Below are 22,862 nucleotides of genomic sequence, written 5' to 3'. Positions count from 1 at the left end.
CTGCTGGGGGGGGGGGGGGGGAGGGGCGGGGGCAAGCAGTACTATGTACAAGGTCTTGTACAAGAGATAGGATATACATCTAAATAACAATCACAATACAAATAATAATAAAATATTTATGCCAAACTATACATTTAAGTAAATCTTGGGACGCAAATATCTTCTCAATACAACCGGATCCTGCATTTGACCTGCTTCCAAGAATGCATTTAGTTAAAACTAATTACATTGCATAAAGGCTTGCATTACTGGCAGGATGACTAAGGCCTTAGAAAAGTTCATTGATCTATAGACCTGGAGGCAGATTTTCCTAATCACATAAAAATATACAAGGTTTTTAAGCATCGTTTTACTATAATTCATGAACTTAAATGGAAGACAGTAACTTAGTGCTACAATTCTCAATATTTGAGAAATTCTCTCTGAATGCCCCTATTCAAATCAAGTTAACTAATATGCTCTGCAAAGCTATTCTTACTCCTGTCAAGCACTTAACAGTTGAGGAATGGTGAAACTTTTAACAAGACCAACTTTACCTGCTATCTGAAAATCCAGGAAAGCTAGGAGCATCAGAGTGCTGTCTGTATTAAGTGGCTGAACTAACAAAGAATTATACACCATGATGTCCAGCAGAACAGATTCACTTTCCTTGCATGTCCTCTCCAATTTTTCCCCATAGCAACAATCCTGAAAGGTTGGTTGGGCTGAGAGAAAGTGACTGGCTCAAAATCACCCAATGATGGCTGAGTCCAACATCTTAACTTCTAGCTAAGTGCCAGCAGAATCTCATATTAAGATTTCTCTACAGGTGATCTGATAAGTGTAATGTGTTCTCTCACAGGATGGATTCAAGTAGCAACTATGAATCATTTGCTATTTATACATGTCAGGAAACTTTCTCTAACCAGACCTAATGTTCTACAAACAATGTGCTTTAATGGAGTTGTCAAACTATGACCTTCAGCCCCCTTTTATCCAGGTGAAGCAGGGGGAGGGGGAGGGGGAGGGGGAGGGGGAGGGGGATGAAACTGAAGAGAAAGGAAAAGGATGGGAAAGAAAAATCAGAGGAGAAGTTGAAAGGGACAATGGAATTGAGGAGGTAATCTGCAAAAGATTGGATGGAAGAGAAAAAATGGGGCAGTCCCCATTCTAGCTCTGTCCACCACCAGCCCTGATTATCACAAGATAGTTTGGCTAAGGTAGTGTAAACTCCTCCATATTTCAGTTAGAATGTTGGACTACAACTAGAAAACCAGCATTTAAATTGTCATTTAGCAAGGTGGCTTAGTGTAGGCCATTCAGTGTTTTCTGATCTAACAAACATTGCCAGCAAGAAAGGGAAGAAAATCCTATAAGACATTCTTATCTCTTTGGTCTATCTCTTTTTCTTCTTGGATAATTTCTAATTTGACAAGATTTGACTACAGAAAAGATTTGACTTTAACAAGAAACTATAGGCTGATATTGTTATTGAATAATTACTATCAGTTGTTCACAACAATTCTAGCTGATAGACTGAAAATAATCTTGCAAGAATTTATTCATGAGGATCAATGTGGATTTTTACCTAAAAGACAGTTAAAGGTCGACATTAGAAATGTGTTGGACATTTTGGAATATTTGGAGCTGCATTGATTTTCTCAGATGCAGAGAAGGCCTTTGACAATTTGAACTGGGCTTTCCTGTTCAAGGTTTTGGAAGATATGAATTTTGGAGAGAACTTTATAAAATCGGTAAGATCTATTTACACTTCGCAGAAAACACAAATAATTGTTAATGGAGATTTAATAAGGCCTTGTGAGATACAAAAAGGAACAAGACAGGGATGCCCATTGTCTCCTCTCTTGTTTATTTTGGTTGTTGAAATACTGAATAGAGATATAAGACAAGATGAGAGGATTGTGGGAGTAAAGATTAAAAAAGAAACTTGTAAGTTAGGGGCTTTTCCAGATGACTTAGTGTTGGTTCTGGAAAATCCTTTAAAGGGAATTGAAATATTAATGGGCAAATTAAAATAATTTAGTACATTAGCAGACTTCAAGATTAATAAACAGAAGATGAAGATGTTAACAAAAATATGAAAATAGAAGATCAAAGAGAATTGATGAATAAAACGGGTTTTAAGATTGAGAAGAAGGTAAAGTATCTGGGTATCACTAGGACAAATATGAACTGTTTCTTATTTCAAAATAACTATATTAAGACATCAGAATGAAGTTCAAAAAGACATGTTAAGATGGGAGAAACTGCAACTGTCATTGCTGGGGAGAATTCCTGTGATAAAAATGAATTAAGACATTGCCTAGAATGATGTTTTTGTTTCAGACAACACCTGTTTTGACAACTGATGCACCATTTAAACAGTGGCAGAAGGATATATCTAAATGTGTGTGGTAGGGGAAAAAACCATGAGTTAAATATAAGGTGTTACAAGATGTAAAGGAAAGAGGAGGACTGGGTCTGTCTGATTTGAAATTGCAGCTCGCTGTTTGGTTTGGGTGAAAGAGTGGGTGCTGCTGAGAAATAGAAGGCTTCTGGAGTTAGAAGGACACGACCTGAGATTTGGGTGGCATGGATATTTGTGGTACAACAAAGTCAACGTTAATGTGGATTTTAAAAATCATTATGTTAGACTTGCCATATTGAGAATATGGAATAAATACAAACCCAGGTTGTGCCCAGAAACCTTTGTGACTCTTAGCACAAGCAGCATTTTATAGATGAGAAATAATAGGCAAACACAAATGGCTAAGTTATCATAAGATGTTAGAATTTTTTCAAGGGAGATGTAAAATAAAATGAAAAGAAAAACTGGTGGCAAAGGGATATAGCTGTCAATGGTTTTCTTATTTACAGTTATTAGAAACATTTAAAGTAGATAAAAGAGTTTATGGTTTTGAACACAGAGTTTGAAATAGAATTGCGTACAAATCATGAACATGTAATTGCTAAAATATATAAACTTTTACTGAAATTTGAAACAGAAGAAGAACAAGCAAAAGAATATATGATAAAGTGGGCTAAAAATTTTGGTTATAATATACAGATGGGACAATGGGAAAATATGTGGTTGAAAGGATTGAAATTTACACTATGTTATAATCTTAAAGAGAATTTTTATAAAATGATGTACTGTTGGTGTATGTCACCAGAGAAATTGTCTAAAATGTATAAAGGCACTTCAAATTTATGTTGGAAATGTGAACAAGAAGAAGGGACATTTTATCATGTTTGGTGGATGTGTAAAAAAGCTAGAAAATTTTGGATTTGAATACACACACAGATTCAGAGGATTTTAAAGATTAATATACAATTGAGACCAGAGGTTTTTCTTTTGGGATTGAGGGACAAACAGTTGGAAAAAAGTCACAGAACTTTGTTTTTGTACATGATAACTGCAGCTAGATTATTGTATGCACAAAGATGGAAAGATTCAGCATCACCCACAATGGAGGAATGATTGGTAAACATGATGGAACTTGCTGAAATGGCTAAATGGACTTCTTTGATCAGAGAAAAGGCAAGATTACCTTTATTGCTGACTGGAAACCCCTTATGGACTATTTGCATAAAACAGAAAAAATGAGCTTATGATTTATGGTTTTGATGATTAGACAGGATAGATTATAGAAAGAAGAGAGTTATGTTGTAACCATAGAGTAAGAAGTAAATTTTTAATTGTACTTATAACTGCTGTAAAGAAGATTGGAAACTACTTCTTTGTATCTTTTTTCTTTTTTTTCTATTTTTCTATTACATTTTTTCCTTTCTTGCACCTTCAGCTTCTTCTTTTCTTTCTCTTACTTTATATTAGTTTGTATTAGTTTTATCTTCCTTTTAAAAAAGTCTTTTTTTAATTTATATATATAGAGAGGGGGGGAGGGAGAGAAATTTCTAGTTTGAGGAACTATTTTTTTCTGGATCATTACATAAGGGAACTAGATCCTTTAAAATGTTCTGGATAAAAGTGAGAAATAATCTTATTGTTAAGGTGATCTGTGGTTGTCCTTGTAGCTTTCTTTATAAACAATTAAATTATTGTTCACTCTTATTTTTATAAAGCTTCAAAAGAAAACTATTCTTTGAACTGTATTGTGCTTATTAATATTGTTATAGGCAGTAATATTATTGATAGTAAGACCCTGGGACTTAGAAATGGAAGAAATTAAAAACAATAGTATAGTAGATGGATAAATTAATGAATTAGAATGTTTAATTGCAATTGAATACCATCTGATTAGCATTCAAGTGACACTCAAGAACCACTGATTTTTTTGTTTCACACAATGCAGAGATCTGTATAACATTGTGTATAACATCTGTATAACATTGTTTCACACAATGTAGAGATCTATATAACATTAATTTCTACAACTTCTACTGAGGTTGTTATTGTGGCCATTGAAAGACATGCAGAGATGCAAAATCAGTCACAGCAGCAGGGTTTAATAGCAATAACAGTAATGTATTAGGACAAATTCCTTTAAAAATTTTAGATCTCTCATCCTGGTCTTCAGCCAGGACAATTATCATGTGACATACTTCCAGTTATATCTCCTAATTAATGGAAACAAAACTAACCTTAGAAGATTTCCTTCGGCTTCTTCTTGTCCAAACCACTACCAATTTATCTGGTTGCCTGTTGGGAAAAACAAACATATTGAGTATTAATTGTTCCTCTGTTGGTTTTAAAAGCTATTTGAGATTATAATCTTGAAAATTACACTTTCTTTGCCCATTCCTGCATACTATAGAAAAAGCTTAAGATTCATCAGCTATCACCAATATGACCTTTTTGGGGGGGGAGGGGAATCTGGTACCGCTCACCAATACTTTTTCAAATCCAGAAGAATGAAAATCCTGTTTTGAAAAATAATTCTATGTATTACACAAATGGATAGTAGGTAAAGCAAATTTAAATTATTTCTATGAGTGCCTTAATGTATATAACACACACAGATACAGGTAGTCCCCAGTTTAAGAACGAGTTCCATTCCCAAGGTCTGTCCTTAAGTTGAATTTGTATGTAAGCTGGAACAGCATTATTGTACAATACTGTATACGTGGTATTATGTAATGAATTTGAACCATTGTGTATTTAACTCAAATCATTGTGCAATTAACTCAAATTTTGGTATAACAGGCTCCGTTCTTAACTATGAGTTGTCCTTAACTCAGGTGTTCTTAACCTGGGCACTACCTGTATTCAATAAAGCAGATGAATATGTAAATTAGGCTGGGAAAGATTGAAGGCAAAAGGAGAAGAGGATGGCAGAGGATGAGATGGTTAGATAGCATCACTGAAGCAATGAGCATGAAACTGAGCAAACTCAGGGAGGCAGTGAAGGACAGGAAGGCCTGACGCGATATGGTTCATGGGGTCACGAAGAGTCAGACACGACTTAACGACTGAACAACAACAACAATGTAAATTATACTAGCTTGTTCTTTGGAAAATACAACTTTGAGTGAAAAAATCTGGGGGAAAGATATGAGATGTTGTCTACTTACCTTCTCTTCCTATAATAGTTCCAGGTGATAATGCAAGACTAGCTGATCTGTAAATGTACAAACTTGCAAACTTGCAAAATAGTTTTTTTTTTTTTAAATAATGTCTCCTTTAGTAACAAACAATGCTAAAACAACTGAACAAATGTGCATGGTGCCCATTCTCTCCCACTTGATTCCTGCAAGAAGCAGTAGTAACAAACTGATCAGGAGGTTATCTTGGCAAAAGAAAAGAAAAGAAAAGAAAAGAAAAGAAAAGAAAAGAAAAGAAAAGAAAAGAAAAGAAAAGAAAAGAAAAGAAAAGAAAAGAAAAGAAAAGAAAAGAAAAGAAAAGAAAAGAAAAGAAAAGAAAAGAAAAGAAAAGAAAAGAAAGGAAAGGAAAAGAAAAGAAAAGAAAAGAAAAGAAAAGAAAAGAAAAGAAAAGAAAAGAAAAGAAAAGAAAAGAAAGCTTAGCTTATATCCAAATTAGGACATCTATCTTATAATTCAAACCAAAGTTGAAGTCATGGTCTGACATTTGCTTCCAGATCCAGATTCCTTAGAGAAGTATCAAGTCAAGGTTAGATGCAATATTACACTTTTCTACCTTGGTAAGTTCTTAAGAAGTTTAACTGCTCTTGCTGGTACATAGAGCCAAACAGGAACAACCAAATATCAGTATGTGCTCAGCATGCCTGCTTATGAAAAATAAACCAGGATTCTGAAGAATTCTGTTTTTAGCAGTACTGAACCAGAAATATAATGCAATGGAAATTAAAAAATGCCTTATGGCAAATCAAATTATTGGTTAATCTAGTCTATGTTGATTGGCAGCAGTTTTATGGGGTTTCAGATCCATTCTCCCGCTCTCCCAAACGCTTCCTTAGAAATATCAGGGACTCAAGCTGGAATCTCTGGAATAAGCATTCTGCAACCAACAGATCCCTCACTAATTAGTCCTTGTAGAAAGGACATTAGGAGTCACGGTGGAAGTAAGCTAGTTACAAAAAACTGACACAAATATATGCTGATCAGACTGTAATCTATATGGAATAGTAATATATGGAAAAAAATTAAAAACTTATCTAACTATAACACACTCAATAGGATTTTTCCTGTTAGTCATGGGTCTTAGGGAATTAAGCTGATGGCATAATAATTAAATAGGAATTCCATTCATAGTGCCAAGAATCAATGTTAATTCTGTTTACCCAATACTTTATAATTTTAACTAATTTTGACATGGAAGGTTATAAACATTTGAAGAAAAGAGGAGAAAGATGGACGTAGCAAGCAAGGAAGCATATGCAAATTACAGAGAGAATGAAGAGAACAGGTTAGTGGAATCAGCTTAAGGAGCCAAACATTATTTCAAGCCAACAAAACAGCTAAGTTGATGGTTGATTAAAACTGCCCCTGACAACATATGAAATTCTAAAACAAATTCATTTTTTTTTAGGGTGCCGTTTTACTCTTGAACAGATGTGGGGTCACCATTTAATGTTGAGAACAAGAGTAGAAAGCCAAACTGTTTAAATCTCCCACTCCTCTAGCATTCTAATGTGATTCTAATCTTGGAATAAGCTTGATGCTTTGAAAGATAGCAAGAGGTCCATCTACCTAGTTGGTGAGGGAAGATAAAACAATACTTGAATTTTGTCTTCCTTCTTCTATGCTCTTGGTAGAAATTCAGAATAAAGGGACTAGTGACATAAACTTTGCATCACTAAAAGAATCTGTTCACAAAAATCACAACATTCTTGTGTTCTTCCACAAATATAGCATGAAAATAATTATCATGGTTCCAAATCAGAATTAGAATTAAAATTAGAAAAATACATAATTGCCTAAATATTTTCACTTTTCTAAAGACTTCCTTGGGGGAGAGAATAATTATGTTTCTTAATTTCATTTCTGTAACATTTGGATGAGGTGGATTTATTTCATGGGCCAAAAGAATAGATTACAGATTACAATTTTACTTCAGATGCTAAAGCCCAGTAACAGATCAATGCTAACAATGACATTAAAATCCTCAGCCAGCAATTAAGAATTTCAATTTGGTCACTTAACACAGGACAGCTTTTACTGGAATTCAAATTCTATCACTCTTTCAAACAATAAAATCTGCTGGCCATGAACCAAATACAGAGTCCTTTCAAAAATAAAAGCAGGAATTTTATGAAATTCATGTTTCAGAAACTTATTTGTAAACTGGAAGAAATTTTGTTCCAGCAAGCTTGGTTAAAGTATGAGCTGGTGCAAGCCGAATAAACACAAATATATTCTGATAAAAACATTATTTTCCTCAGCTGCGAAAGCTCTGGTAATCAGCCACCTTCAAACTCTGCCATGAAAGTAGTTAATTTCAAGACAGCGTCTGGTATGCAAATGAAGAACTGGCATCTGAGTTGGGTGCAGCAAAGGTTTTTGAAGTGTTGAGGCCCCACTTCAAACAAGCAAACAAAAAGAAAGTATGGAATCAGCACAAATTAGATATAATTTTGGGAGGAGGTTCCTCCAAAGTCTTGGCAGTAACCAGGTGATGTCACCAGGCAGATAGAACCAGTGTAATACAGTGATACCTCGGGATACGAACGCCTCTGCTTGCGAATTTTTTGGGTTACGACCAGCTCTGGCCCCAAAATTTTACCTCGGTTTGCGAACTCCGCCTCGGGGTACGAGCCATTTTCCGCCCGTGCCACGTGGTCCGCAGCCATTTTCTGCCCGTGCCACGTGGTCCACGGCCATTTTTCCGCCCGTGCCACGTGGTCCGCGGCTGTTTTTCCGGCCCTGCCGCGTGGTCTGCGGCCGTTTTCGCGCCGCGCCGGGCTGTTTTCGCGCCGCGCCGCACCGGGCCGTTTTCGCGCCACGCCGCGCCGTTTTCGCGCCGCGCTGCACCCGGCCATTTTCGCGCCGCACCACGCCGCGCCCGGCCGCTTTCCGTGTGGTCCGTGGACGCCAGAACGGATTAACGGTAATTACATTGAACCTTATGGGAAATTGCCTCGGGTTGCGACCAAATTCGGGCAGAGGGCGGAACGGATTAACCGGATTTACATTGAACCCTATGGGGAAATTTGCCTCGGGGTGTGACCAAATTCAGAGGGCGGAACGGATTAACCGGATTTACATTGAACCCTATGGGGAAATTTCCTTCGGGTTACGACCAACTCGGGATACGCCCAGAGTCACGGAACGGATTAAGTTTGTATCCCGAGGTACCACTGTAGTTCTGTGGTGAGGGGAGGGGTACTTTTTCAAAGCAAGAGAGGTGAAGCTTAATGGAAGATTAATACAAAAAAATAGAACTAGAGATAGAAACAAATAAAAGAGCAAATAAAACTGAAAACATTATCAATTAAGTTATAAAAAGCACATTTAAAACTTCAGGTGGGTGCTGAAAGGTTAATAAAGATGAAGCCATGGCATTCTCCCTAGGGAAGAAATGACACAAAACGTTACACTAAGAAAGTTCTTGCTTTCTGGCCGTCTCCTGACTTTTCATATTTATTTTGCTTCATTTCTGTATGGCTCTTCCTTCCATAGGAGTTCAAAGCAATTTAAAAGAGAAAGGGAGAAATGTCTTAAATAAAACCATTATTTAACACCCAACAGTGTCTGAAATAATAAAACTATACACTAACAATAAAGCTCATTAAAAAAACAAAGCCAAAATAAGTAATAGGCACTTTGGTCCTGGAAAAGTTATCAAATAGTCTGGGTGAATAGCCCTATCTGCTATTTTTTTCTGAAAGATATCATGAAGGCTAGTAACTGGGGCATGGTCCCTAAGAAAACTTTATTCTTGGCCACTATACCGTGAGCCAAACCCAACAGTGGGACTATGAGCAGCCCCCTCACCAGTTAATGCATTTAACAATGATCTTTTAAGAACTTGGGTCCTAAAATGTTTGGGATTTATAGGATTAACCTTTAATTGGGCCCTGCAGCTCACAGACAACTTGGGTAGTGCTTGCAGGATGGTTTTATGGGGTCCCAAATACAGTTGGGTCACTGTTTCAGTTGGGTCACTGTGTCCAGCACCAACTGCAGTGTCTGGATTGTTTTCAAGGACAGCCTCATATAGAGTACATTGCAGTAATCCAACGGGGAAGTTATTAATTTATTTATTTAGCAAATTTATATAGCCGCCCATCTCACAAAATGTGACTCTGGGTGGCATACAAGCACAGCAACAATTAAAGCAATATAGCAATCTTAAAACACTGAAACATGAATAAAAATAAAAATATAAAAAATGTGTCTTATGTATTATGCCATATATCAGATTAGGGTTAGGCTAAGGCAGGTTCAGGAAAGGCTGCAGCTGGTGCCATTATGGCCACTCATTCCTGTTGTGACAAATTAGAATCAAGGAGGACCTACACATCTGTTCCTTTAAATCGAGGAGGAAATCTGGAGAAAACGCCCCAATGGATACTGACAAATGATTACATAAAAAGGTATTCTTTTCAGATGGCGGGTTCTTAAATAAGAATTAAAAGAATTCTGCAAAGGATCCAACTGACCACAAATGTGGGTGTTTGATTGCCATCAGATCCATGGTGGGGCAACAAGAGTTGGAAGGAAGTCATCCTTCCCTGGAAAAATTTTCACTGGACATGAATGAAGGTTGTACCTGCTTTTTAAATATATACGGTGACTAAGTGGTTTCTTCTATCTTTATTAAAATTTTAGAAGTCCAAGCATGTTTCTATCTTTGAAAAGTAGAGTCTTGTTTCTCAGTACTTCTTGGAATAGCTATATGACCACACCATTCCTTGGACAGCTCTTAATTTTTGGCAGAAGCAGACATTTAAATAGAGTAGATTTACCCAGTTCCACATCCCTAGTTCTAAACCCTAACTGGTTTTTAAGAGAAATCACCAAAAATATGAATTCTGCTTGCAACCAGTCCAAGTTATACAGTTTCACTGAGTAATGGTTGTCAAACAACCCCACCCCATCCCAAATGCATTACAGTACAGTAATCAATAGCATGCTATTAAATGATGATTAGTTGTGATCTTTCTGACATATTATGCGAAGACCTAACTCTCTGGAGAAAGGTAGAAGGAAAGAGAAGAAGAGGATGACCAGCAGCAAGATGGATGGACTCAAGAGTGCACTGTTGAAAGACCTGAAAGACCAGGTTAGGGACAGCTCAGGAGAAAATCTATCTTTGTGTTTGCTAAGAGTTGACAATAACTCTTGATCTGGTTAAATATATTCTTTTCATCTTGGAAAAAATAGGAAATTTGAGAATAAGTAATCTGTTATAAGCAAGAATCAGCACCAGCATCAGATACATCCATGGCCCAAGTGACCAGGGATGGACAACTTTTCTGAGCTGAAAGAGCATTTGTTTTTCCCTTATTGACTCTTGATAAACAGTACTGCAGAGGATATCCTGATATTTTATAAATCAGACAAGGAGAGCAATATTTTTGGTGTGATATAGCTATATTGTGATGGAAAATATAGAATGGCCTTCCCATCTCTATTATAAGCCTGAAGCAAATGACAGAATTATTAAACTCCAACACCCACACTTAACTACATTTTTGTAAAGTTGGACCTAGTTTAAAAAAACAATAAAACGTCTTTGAATTCAGACTAATTTACACTTTATTACTATTGATAGTCCTGACCTTTTCCTCCTGCTTGACAGCAAAAATGATACAGAAAAGAAATAAAATCTGCATGTGTACTTTGGCATCTAATTCATTTTTTACTGTGTTTGATTTGGGTTGAATTAATTACTACACTCTGCTAAATTACCCTTGTGAAGCAAGAACAGAAAAGTATAATTAACAAGTGAGGCAGCAATGTTAGCACAACAGTAAACAGATGCACCTACTGAAGGATAAAAATAATTATGCAAAAGAATGAAATAAGAACTCTTTGAAGATAAGATTTTATACTATGTCATTACTTTATTGCTGGTTCTGGGTTGTTGTTTTTTTTGGTTAGCATCATATGCTGAATTTTCACAGAGAAACATTCTTTTAACTACAGCCACTCCTTGTTTAGTGACTAACTTGGTTAGCAACCACTCACAAATACAACTGTAATAAACAGTAATAAAAAAATAATTTTCCGACCAATGCAAGCATTTACAACCAAATTTTGTCTGCCTGACAACAACGCACAGTGGAGTGAGAGTAATGCCGGCATAGGTATATGAAAGAACTTTATCTGAATGAGATGGCAGCAACCAGCAATCTTTGCAGGATCTCTCTCTCTCTCTCTGTCTCTCTGTCTCTCTGTCTCTCTGGCATGTGTTCACTTAGCGACCATTTTGCTTAATGACCAAGTCAATGGAGCAGAACATGGTCACTAAACAAGGAGTGGGTGTAAGCTTAGATTTTTCTAAAGTGCCCTTTAAAGTTCTCTGAAAATTTAATATTGCTAACTTCTGGTTAATACTTTAGGTTGTAACAGGTTTTTAAAGAAAGTAATGCCCATCTTAATTTACTAGAAGTTGTAACTGCTAGTTGTTTCATTCATACAAATCACTGCAGCAAGTCAGAAACAGTAACTGCATTTAGCAATTACATTTTAGTTTAGTAAACCAAAAAGTACACTAGCCTTGTGCCTACAGATTTTCCCTTATGTTACTTCTTTGCTACTGAGTTTGACCTAATAAATGAGGAAGTGCTTAGATTAGCATGATTTCCTGTTTCTTCCAGACCAAGAAGATACAAAGTTAGGAATATGTCAGTTTTTAAAACTGAAAATAACACGGACTGCTTTAGAAACCACATGCATGGTTAGCAACTTCTCATCTTTTCTCTGTTCCTAAGTCTAATCTGTCTAGAGAACACAAAAGGAATTTATTTGTACAAAGCAATGAATGCTAGATGTTAGCCTAGATTTAGATTTTGCTCAGCTACTTAGTGATTGGTATACTTCATACAAATGTTTGTTACTTGCAGTTAGGGATATCTGCAAATTGTATTTTATATGCAGATCAAGCTGGTAAAAATTCTAAGAAGTAGTCAATTAGTTTCACATTACCCTGAATGTTTGTTTGTTTGTTTTTTGCCTAAGCAGACATTAGCTTAAAAGTGTACCAAAATGTTTATTTCATGACACCTTACATACATACAAAAACGTTACAAAAGTCCCACCAGGGTCCAAGCATGATGCTTGGCCCTGACTGATTTCACAAGCCAGGATGAGTATTCTAAAAGATAAGCAGTGGACCTCATCTTCTGAGTAATTACAAAGGGAAAGGTCTTTTTGGTATTGTTCCCACAACTTTGGAATGAAAGATCTGTGCACCATAAAACAAGTGGATGATGACCTTAGCTTCTCTTAGCAGGGAAGTGATTATTGCCATTATAATTAGCAAAATGCAAAATTAGCAAAATAACCTCTCTACTGTTGATGGTTCCAGTCATTTTTGAGAGTTCTGCTGCAAGGTCCCCACTGCGTATGAAATGCTTTGCTGAAACAGGAACCTGGCCTAATTACTGTAGTGACTCGCACATGACCTTGCCACTTGAAATATTGGCTTAAGATGCTATTGTTTGGGAACACTTGAGCCTCTATGATCCTGCTGGACAATTTTGTGCCTCATGGAAGATTAACATCCATAGATTTCCAGAGAAGTATGAGCCCACTATCTCATCCTGTTGATATCTAAGATGATTTTAATAAAGTTTCAGCTATCTATAGAGCAGGCCTGCTTTTGAGGCCTGAGAAGAAAATGTTCTACCCATCTTTATAGAAGAACATTTACTCTTGTCTGTTATAATGCTTTGTCATCCTCAAAGCTAGAAAGCAGACTTAGCAACAACCGTACACAGGGGAGTCTCTGTTCCTGTTTGCAGGAAGAAATAGAAATATTCTTCCATGCGCTTGACACATTGACTTAAAAACACCTCTCCTAACCCATTTTCATGCCAGCTCAGGGAACAGCACTCAAACTTAGTTGACAGGTTTCTGGATATTTCTAGAAGAGTTGCCAATTTTTTTTGTAATTACAATCCTTACTAAAAACTCAACTGTACGGCAAACTGGAAACTTCTTTACTTTTATCTATATGGCTATAAACATTTCTTGATATTTATTTTATTTTTAATTTATTCAACTAAAATGCCACCCAATTCCAATTGACTCTGGGTGGTTCACAGCATAAAAAACAAAACAGCAAAATGCAAACAAAAAAATAAAACATATAACAACAAACAAGATGGCAAATCTGGTCAACAACAAACATATCATGCACCCAAAAAGAGGCTCCAACCAGACTAGCCCAAAGCCTGGGAAATATTTATAACCAATTTCACTGTTTTGTGGTATGCTTGTTTTTAACTGTCCCTTCAGTCTTCTGTGCTGCTCCTTGTTATTCAACATGATTAGCAAAACTGATATAAATTATGCAAAATAAGAACACCCATACAGATCTGTTCACTTTGCATAATTTATATAGGTTATAGAGTTTGAGTTGCCTAGGCTCAATTTTTTTCTATTCCTTTCCTTTTTTTTTTTTTTTAATGCTAACTACATCTATTGTCTCCATCTGTTGAAATGCTAGGTACCGTACATCGAATTCCTCAGATAGAGACAAAGGACTGGAACAGAAAGCAAGATCCCAAATAACCAGATATAAACAATATTGCAGAACCCAAATTAGAGACTACAGAAGTTCGAGTGAACAGCACTATATTTGTTCTGTAAGAAGGAGTCACCTGCAGCTCACATATTCTAGTTAATCTGTTTTGCTGTGTCCTTGTCCCAAGATATTCTGGACAATGATATTTTGATACAAACTCTATTTTGGCCTTGACCACTGAATCGGCCAAACGCTCTGATCCAGTTGCCAAAATTGCCAGTTTGCTGACAGAACGGAAGAGTGAAAGTCCAAGAATAGATCTAAGTTTTATTTGAACCAGTAGTGCTGTAAAACAAAATGTTGCAATGTGATGTATTCTTATTCAAGATTACAGCCAGAAAAATAAGTCCTCTTCCATCATCCCCATCCTGTTTTGTTTCCACCTCAACAGGCCCTCAAATTCTGGTAGCTACACTTTACTCACCCCATTCCAAGTGTTTTTGATATATGGGGGATTTTCCTTTTTTTTTTTTTTCCCTGTGGGGGAGGTAGTGTTTGTTAAAAAAACAAAACAAACAGGGTTACTGCAATTCCCAATATTTCCCCTTTTATTTCTCAGTAGCCACTGTTGGTTCCAAGTCCCTCAGCATTCACCACCTGAATTTACTATTACAGGGAGTGACTGTTGGACTTTAGAAATCTTGCTACCCATTTAACAATGAACAATGTTGCACTCTAAATCAATCTTTCCAAAAGCTCTTTCTTGTTCACTTTAATAAAACCTTGATGGGAGGAAAAAGATACAAACTATTTGGTATAATGAAGGAATATGTATTGATCCAAGTAACAGCCATACTTTCCAAAAACTTATATTAAAAAAAAAAACTGTCAGAACATGATTTTTTTTGGTTGTCTCTTACTCAGGACTAAGTGCAACATTAGAAAGACCTCATAAATGATTTGACCTTTAAATGCTCTGTTTATATAATAAAATACACAAGCACAGATGAGATAGCAGAGACAGCAAGACTCTGTCTTTATCACAAAGTCTCTTTGCCAAGGTCATGTTTCGTTTTCTATCAAGCAAATCTCTGGCTTGATCTTGTTTAATTTAAAATGAACTCAGACAGCAGCAACCAGAGGCCTCCTATACTGCCATGCTACTTATTGGATTTACTTTTAAGAATGGGGCACTTAGTAGGCAGTGCCCCATTCTTAAAAGCAAATCCAATAAAAATGCAGTTTGCACATTATGTTGAATTAAACCAGGTTGCTATCAAATATGCCAAAAATGTAGCAAGAAAAAACTGTACAGCTGATTTTCCATGGAATTAGATCTAGAATAAAGCAATTCTTGATATAAAACCCAACAATGTCTTCCATCAGAACACTACTAGACAAAATGTACCCCTTCATGGATCACTGCCTTGTCGTGGCGAAGGGGCTTGCGTAACTCAGTGAAGCCATGAGCTATACCGTGCAGGGCCACCCAAGACGGACAGGTCATGACAGAGAGTTCTGACAAAATGTGGTCCACTGGAGAAGGGAATGGCAAACCACTCCAGTATCCTTGCCAAGAAAACCCCATGGACAATGTTAAAAGGCTAAAAGATATGATGCCGGAAGATGAGCCCCTCAGGTCGGAAGGTGTCCAATATGCTACTGGGGAAGAGCGGAGGGCATTTCCAAGTAGCTCCAGAAAGAGTGAAGCGGCTGGGCCAAAGCCGAAAGGACGTTCAGCTGTGGATGTATCTGGAAGCGAAAAGAAGGTCCGATGCTGTAAAGAACAATATTGTATAGGTACCTGGAATGTAAGATCTATGAACCAAGGCAAGCTGGATGTGGTCAAACATGAGATGACAAGATTGAACGTCGACATCTTGGGAATCAGCGAACTGAAATGGACGGGAATGGGTGAATTTAATTCGGGTGACCATTATATCTACTACTGTGGGCAAGAAACCCATAGAAGAAATGGAGTTGCACTCATAGTGAATAAGAGAGTGGGAAAGGCAGTAATGGGGTACAACCTCAAAAACGACAGAATGATCTCAGTGCGTATCCAAGGCAAACCATTCAATATCACAGTCATCCAAGTCTATGCCCCAACCACTGATGCTGAAGAAGCTGAAGTTGACCGCTTCTATGAAGACCTACAACACCTTCTAGAACTAGCACCAAAAAGATGTCCTTTTCATCATAGGGGATTGGAATGCTAAAGTAGGAAGTCAAGGAGTAATCGGAATAACAGGCAAATTTGGCCTTGGAGTACAAAATGAAGCAGGGCAAAGGCTAATAGAGTTCTGTCAAGAGAACAAGCTAGTCATAGCAAACACTCTTTTCCAACAACACAAGAGACGACTCTACACATGGACATCACCAGATGGTCAATACCGAAACCAGATTGATTATATACTTTGCAGCCAAAGATGGAGAAGCTCTATACAGACAGCAAAAACAAGACCAGGAGCTGACTGTGGCTCAGATCATGAGCTTCTTACTGCAAAATTTAGGCTTAAATTGAAGAATGTAGGGAAAACCACTAGACCACTCAGGTATGACTTAGATCATATTCCTTGTGAGTACACAGTGAAGGTGATGAATAGATTTAGAGGATTAGATTTGGTAGACAGAGTGCCTGAAGAACTATGGACGGAGGTCCGTAACATTGTACAGGAGGCGGCAACTAAAACCATCCCAAAGAAAAAGAAATGCAAGAAAGCAAAATGGCTGTCTGATGAGGCTTTACAAATAGCTGTGGAAAGAAGGAATGTGAAAAGCAAGGGTGAAAGGGAAAGATATAAGCAACTGAATGCAGATTTCCAGAGAATAGCCAGGAGAGATAAGAAGGCCTTCTTAAATGAACAATGCAAAGAAATCGAGGAAAACAATAGAATGGGGAAGACTAGAGATCTCTACAAGAAAATTGGAGATATGAAAGGAACGTTTAGTGCAAAGATGGGCATGATAAAGGACAAAAAGGCAGGGACCTAACAGAAGCAGAAGAGATTAAGAAGAGGTGGCAAGAATACACAGAAGAACTATACAAGAAAGATCTTAATGTCCCTGATGTCCACGCTGGTGTGATCACTGACCTTGAGCCAGACATCCTAGAGAGTGAAGTCAAGTGGGCCTTAGGAAGCATTGCTAACAACAAAGCTAGTGGAGATGACAGTATTCCAGCTGAATTATTTAAAATACTAAAAGATGATGGTGTTAAAGTGCTGCACTCAATATGCCAGCAAGTTTGGAAAACGCAACAGTGGCCACGGGATTGGAAAAGGTCAGTTTACGTTCCAATTCCAAAGAAGGGCAACGCCAAAGAATGCTCAAACTATCGCACAATTGCACTCATTTCACATGCTAGCAAGGTTATGCTCAAAATCCTACAAGCTAGGCTTCAGCAATACATGAACCGAGAACTACCGGATGTACAAGCTGGGTTTCGAAGAGGCAGAGGAACTAGAGATCAAATCGCCAACATTCGCTGGATCATGGAGAAAGCACGAGAGTTCCAGAAAAATATCTACTTCTGCTTCATTGACTATGCAAAAGCCTTTGATTGTGTGGATCACAACAAACTGTGGCAAATTCTTAAAGAGATGGGAATACCAGACCACCTTACCTGTCTCCTGAGAAATCTGTATGCGGGCCAAGAAGCAACAGTTAGAACCGGTCATGGAACAACCGATTGGTTCAAAATAGGGAAAGGTGTACGACAAGGCTGTATACTGTCACCCTGCTTATTTAACCTATATGCAGAGTACATCATGAGAAATGCCAGGCTGGAAGAATCACAAGCCGGAATTAAGATTGCAGGGAGAATCATCAACAACCTCAGATATGCGGACGATACCACCCTAATGGCAGAAAGTGAAGAAGAACTAAAGAGCCTCTTGATGAGGGTGAAAGAGGAGAGTGCAAAAGCTGGCTTGAAACTCAACATTAAAAAAACTAAGATCATGGCATCTGGACCCATCAGTTCCTGGCAAATAGAAGGGGTAGAAATGGAAGCAGTAACAGACTTCATTTATTTGGGCTCCAAGATCACCGCAGATGGAGACTGCAGCCATGAAATTAAAAGACGCTTGCTCCTTGGGAGGAAAGCTATGGCAAGCCTAGATAGCATATTAAAAAGCAGAGACATCACCTTGCCGACAAAGATCCGCATAGTCAAAGCTATGGTTTTTCCAGTAGTAATGTATGGCTGTGAGAGCTGGACCATAAAAAGGCCGAGCGCCGAAGAATTGATGCCTTTGAACTGTGGTGCTGGAGAAGACTCTTGAGAGTCCCCTGGACTGCTAGGAGGTCAAACCAGTCAATCTTAAAGGAAATCAACCCTGATTGCTCATTGGAAGGATCGATAATGAAGCTCAAGCTCAGATATTTTGGTCACCTAATGCGAAGAGAGATCTCTTTGGAGAAGACCCTGATGCTGGGAAAGATTGAAGGCAAAAGGAGAAGAGGACGGCAGAGGATGAGATGGTTAGATAGCATCACTGAAGCAATGAGCATGAAACTGAGCAAACTCAGGGAGGCAGTGAAGGACAGGAAGGCCTGGCGCAATATGGTTCATGGGGTCACGAAGAGTCGGACACGACTTAACGACTAAACAACAACAACAAGACAAAATGTAACAGTTCAGATGAGATTATCAGAACTCAGCCTTTCAGAGTTACCTGTCTTGTGTTTGAACTGAACCTTAAAGAAGTCATATAAGGATATATTATCATAATGAGCAGAAGAGGCAGGTCTGAACCTTATCAGTACCTTGGAGAGCTCAGCTTAGGCTGGGTTCACCCTCAGTATAAGAGCTGTTGTTCCAGCATTTATCAGAATGTGCTCAACTGCCTAAGAAAGCTGAAGAACCAGATGACTCCTTAGCTTAACTACTGCTTGCTGTAAACTCTGGACTTAAGGTGCCCCTGACCCTTTCTGAAGCCTGAGACTCCTGCATCTCAGATGGTTAGCTAATAATAGGGCAACAGGTTGGGAAGGCATAAAAAGGGTGTGGAGGATTTCATCTGAATTTAATAGCCCAGACTTAATCGCTCTGAGCCTTCTTCAAAACCTTTCTGGGCTCCTGATCATGGGCACATCACAATAACTATATAGAAGTCTGAGACAACACACTACAAGTACAGTACTACTGTATTTTGAAAACCAATTTGATTTTATGCAAAGAAATTTGGACAACTGTATGAAACGATCAATATATATATATACTGTATTGAATACCCTAGGAAGTCAGCTAAAATGGAAAGGCACTGAAAGGACATTCCTCTAGAATTCTGACTTGTTTCACATGATTCTGCTACTAGTTAATATCTAATGGATAAAACATTGAATAGATAAAATTCACAGAGGAGGCACAGAAGGTCACAAGCCCACTAAGACAACTATAAGAGACGGTGGGAGAGATACAACTGAATCTCCTGAAGTTCTTTAAATGAGTAAAGGCTTAAATGAGCGCCTTGAACTGGTAATGTGGTGAATGAAGGTCAACAAAGAAGCTCAGTACAATATCATATAGCATTTATTAGAAAATCATTTATTGCTGTACTTTCCAGAGATGATGTTCTCTCTCCTCTGTTGCATAAATAGATTGTATTCCTAATTGAGAACAGGAAGAGAAGATAATGAAGGCAGAAAAAGAAGCTATCTCCACTACCAACACATTACCCACTGTAATGATGAATTAGGGATGTGGCAAATCAGTCCTTTGCTGATGGTTGTTAGCAACATGTTGCAGAACACTAACAGCATTGTGATAGCATATGGTAGCCCTGACTGCTGTTTGAGATAAGATTGTACTCATCTTTAAAAAAAAAAAAAGTTTGGCATCCTTAGACAAGCTCTAATACTTGATGCTTAAGTAGAAGTTATGATTTAAAAAAAAAATTTTTTAAACAATTTTAGGCTGGTGCATCAGCTGTGTTCCCTACTGGATGGAGGCAGTTTTGCTATATACAATCATTTGCTTGTTATGTCTGGATTGGATTACTGAAATGTGTTATATTAGGGGGTTCTTGTGAAGAGGGTTCAGACATTTCTGTTGGTCCAAAATACAGCAGCACATGAATTAAATGGGGTATATCAGTTGGATTACTTTTAACTGGCTGGAAACCAGAGTACCTGAAATATGTTATTACATATAAAACCACCCCAAATCTTCCCTCTGGTTTTGTGATTTGGACTTGTCTCTTGTAGTAGTCTTGCTCATGTAAGACTTTCAGGAGGCCAGTTTACAAGGCCCCATTACTTATGATTTAGATTAGCAGTTTCCAACTTGTGGTGTATGGGCCTCTGGGGCCCACAAGTGTACTGCAGGTGGTGTGTGGTGTAGGCACCAAAATAAAATTAAAAATTATTTTTTTTAATTATTTGAATGTGCATTTTATTATAGTGATCCATTTTTATTTTACATGGTCTTGAATATTTATCAGAAAAGTGATATATAAATGTTTTAAATAAATATAGGATACCTCCCTTCTCCTTGGAAGTCTTCTTTTATTTCCAGATCAACTGGAAATTGCTCTAAAGGAGAAGTTCCTGGATCCATTCTGAAAATTCTTTAGTCCCTATTAGAAGTTAAGATTCTGGCTTCTAGAATTCTAGATTCCAATTCTATTTTCTCACTGTGCCCCTCCCAATTTTTTAAAAAATGATTTGACATCATTTCATGATGCAATTATTTTTTACCTTTGGTTCTAATTGCTATTTGCTAAAATTGTCATTAAGATGCAGAATAGCCATGAGTTAAATAAAGAGCCAGTTTGGTGTAGTGGTTATAGAGCTGCTCCTCCAATCTATCACTATATCTTTAAACTATGACACAAATTGCAAACTACAATGCTTTAGGCCAAATTATTGTGAACAGATAGAATTCCTTATTAGAGAACTGGGCAGAAGAAATCCAGTATTTGCCATGCTGGTTTATAATCATTTACAATCAGTCAGGCTCTTCAAAGCCTAATCTTTTATAATATATATTTGCTGTTAATGGCTGCAGAAACAATTTTAACCATGGTGATGGTACCATATCTTCCGCTGGAACAATTCAGTTTCAAGAGCACAGGACAATTCCTCTAACATACAGAACTCCATTCTCCAATATTTCACAACCATTCCCTGACTCTTGCTTGAATCAGACACTCCCCACTTCAGCATGTGCATGCACCACACACATGTGCACACATACATACCCCACACCATCAGGGCTGTCTTTTTATAAGAGCCTTGGCTTTCTTCATCTCCCCCTTTTTATTCTCTGCATTCATTCTGCCTATATAGCCCCTGGAGCTCTAACTTCATGGCTGTCACTTTTTATCCCACGCTCTTCAAAGCCTCTTCAGCTGCCATACTATCATCTCTTTGTAAGCCAACCACAGCAGGAAGCTCTAATATTTAATTAAAACACATCATCTTTTGAACAATCAAGAGAGGAGAGGTCAACAACCACATATATGTTAACTAGTTCTGTCAGCTCCACTGTCCAGTGCATGGAGAATAATCCTAACAACATCAAATCATTTGAAGCAAAGAAATCTAGAAAACTTCATGGCTTAATATCCATGCTAAGCTTAATCTAGGTTTAACACATGTAACCAACCAGACTTTGTCCAACATCCCTGTAAGGCGGCTTATGCTCAAGAAGATTCACTGGGTTCACATGTGCTAGCCATACTTGGTTAAGTAAGCCACAGTGGTTGTGTTCACAATTCACCTAAGTCATATCATATGGCTTGTTTGTTTCAGCTTAGCATTATGTGCATCTAGCCACTGATTACTCTTAAGGCCTTGCAGTAAGACTGACAGCTGAATGCAAATTTGAATAAGTCTTATATATTTAGCTCCTGTCCAGCACAATCAGCTACTATACCATTCTGGCGTACCCACGTGATACAAGCTACTCTATGAGAACCTACGTCTGAGAGGTAATTATTTTAAATCATCCTTCCCCAACCTGTCACCCTTCAAATGCGCTGGAAAGGCAATACCCAAAATTCCCAGCCAGCGTCACTGACGATTGTTTATTGACATTCAGATTGAAAAATGTATGGCAGATCAATTTCTTCTGACATACATGCAGGTTCTTGAGACCAACACATAAAGACTAGCCAAAGTAGCTACTATCTAGCGCTACTCTTTAGAGCAATTTTATGTCAGTGAAATCCACTAATTATTTAATCCACACTAAAACCATTTTATTTCTAATCTCAGTGACTTTAAATGCGGCATTATCCTTGTCTCCCTCCACAACGTCTTGCTTTGCTGCCTAGAATAAATATGCTGTGTAATGTCATGGATAAAACACTCATCCATTTATCCAACCATATGACTAGCCAAATGTTTGAGACTGCATGAGAAGACTGCATGAGAAGACATCCACTCACCACAAATATAATTTGCCAGGAATAAGAATATTTTGCTCAAAGGAAAGAAGGGAGGGACGCCCTATATATTTCTCAATCAGTGTGATAACAATAGCAAAAAAATGCCTCCTGGTTATAGCTTGTAGAGACAAAGGGAGACAAATATATCGGTGTTGCAATCATGCACAAAATTCTGGACTCCAGGAGAAGTCATATCAGCCTGAAATATGAGGAGGGAGATTCTTAGCATCCAGACAAAATATGCATATCTTGAAGCAAAATCACTTGCTTGCTAAAAATCCTTATAAGACGCACAACAGTTTCTGCATCTCTTATAGATTTCCTAAGAATTTCAGCTTTTTAAAAAAACCCTTTAATGACCGACTACAGAGGATTTGCTTTTAATCAGTGTCTCAGTCTTGTCTTGTCTGATA

General features: G+C 37.6%; 1 protein-coding gene across 3 annotated transcripts in view; it reads right to left on the bottom strand.

Annotated features, from left to right (window-relative positions):
• The window catches only part of EHBP1 (EH domain binding protein 1), a 251,880-nt gene that overhangs the window by 200,132 nt on the left and 28,886 nt on the right, over positions 1-22,862 (bottom strand). For all 3 annotated transcript variants that reach the window (XM_088133990.1, XM_088133981.1, XM_088133985.1), the window contains exon 3: positions 4,582-4,639. In XM_088133990.1, coding sequence (XP_087990116.1) covers positions 4,582-4,639 — 58 coding nt within the window. The remainder of the gene's footprint in view (positions 1-4,581; positions 4,640-22,862) is intronic.

Source organism: Python bivittatus, unplaced genomic scaffold (genome assembly GCF_059951505.1).
Source record: "Python bivittatus isolate LINGU-HERP-01145 unplaced genomic scaffold, Pbiv_v1 ctg000020_np1212, whole genome shotgun sequence".
Taxonomy (NCBI): Eukaryota; Metazoa; Chordata; class Lepidosauria; order Squamata; family Pythonidae; genus Python; species Python bivittatus.
This window is presented reverse-complemented; position numbering and strand designations above follow the sequence as displayed.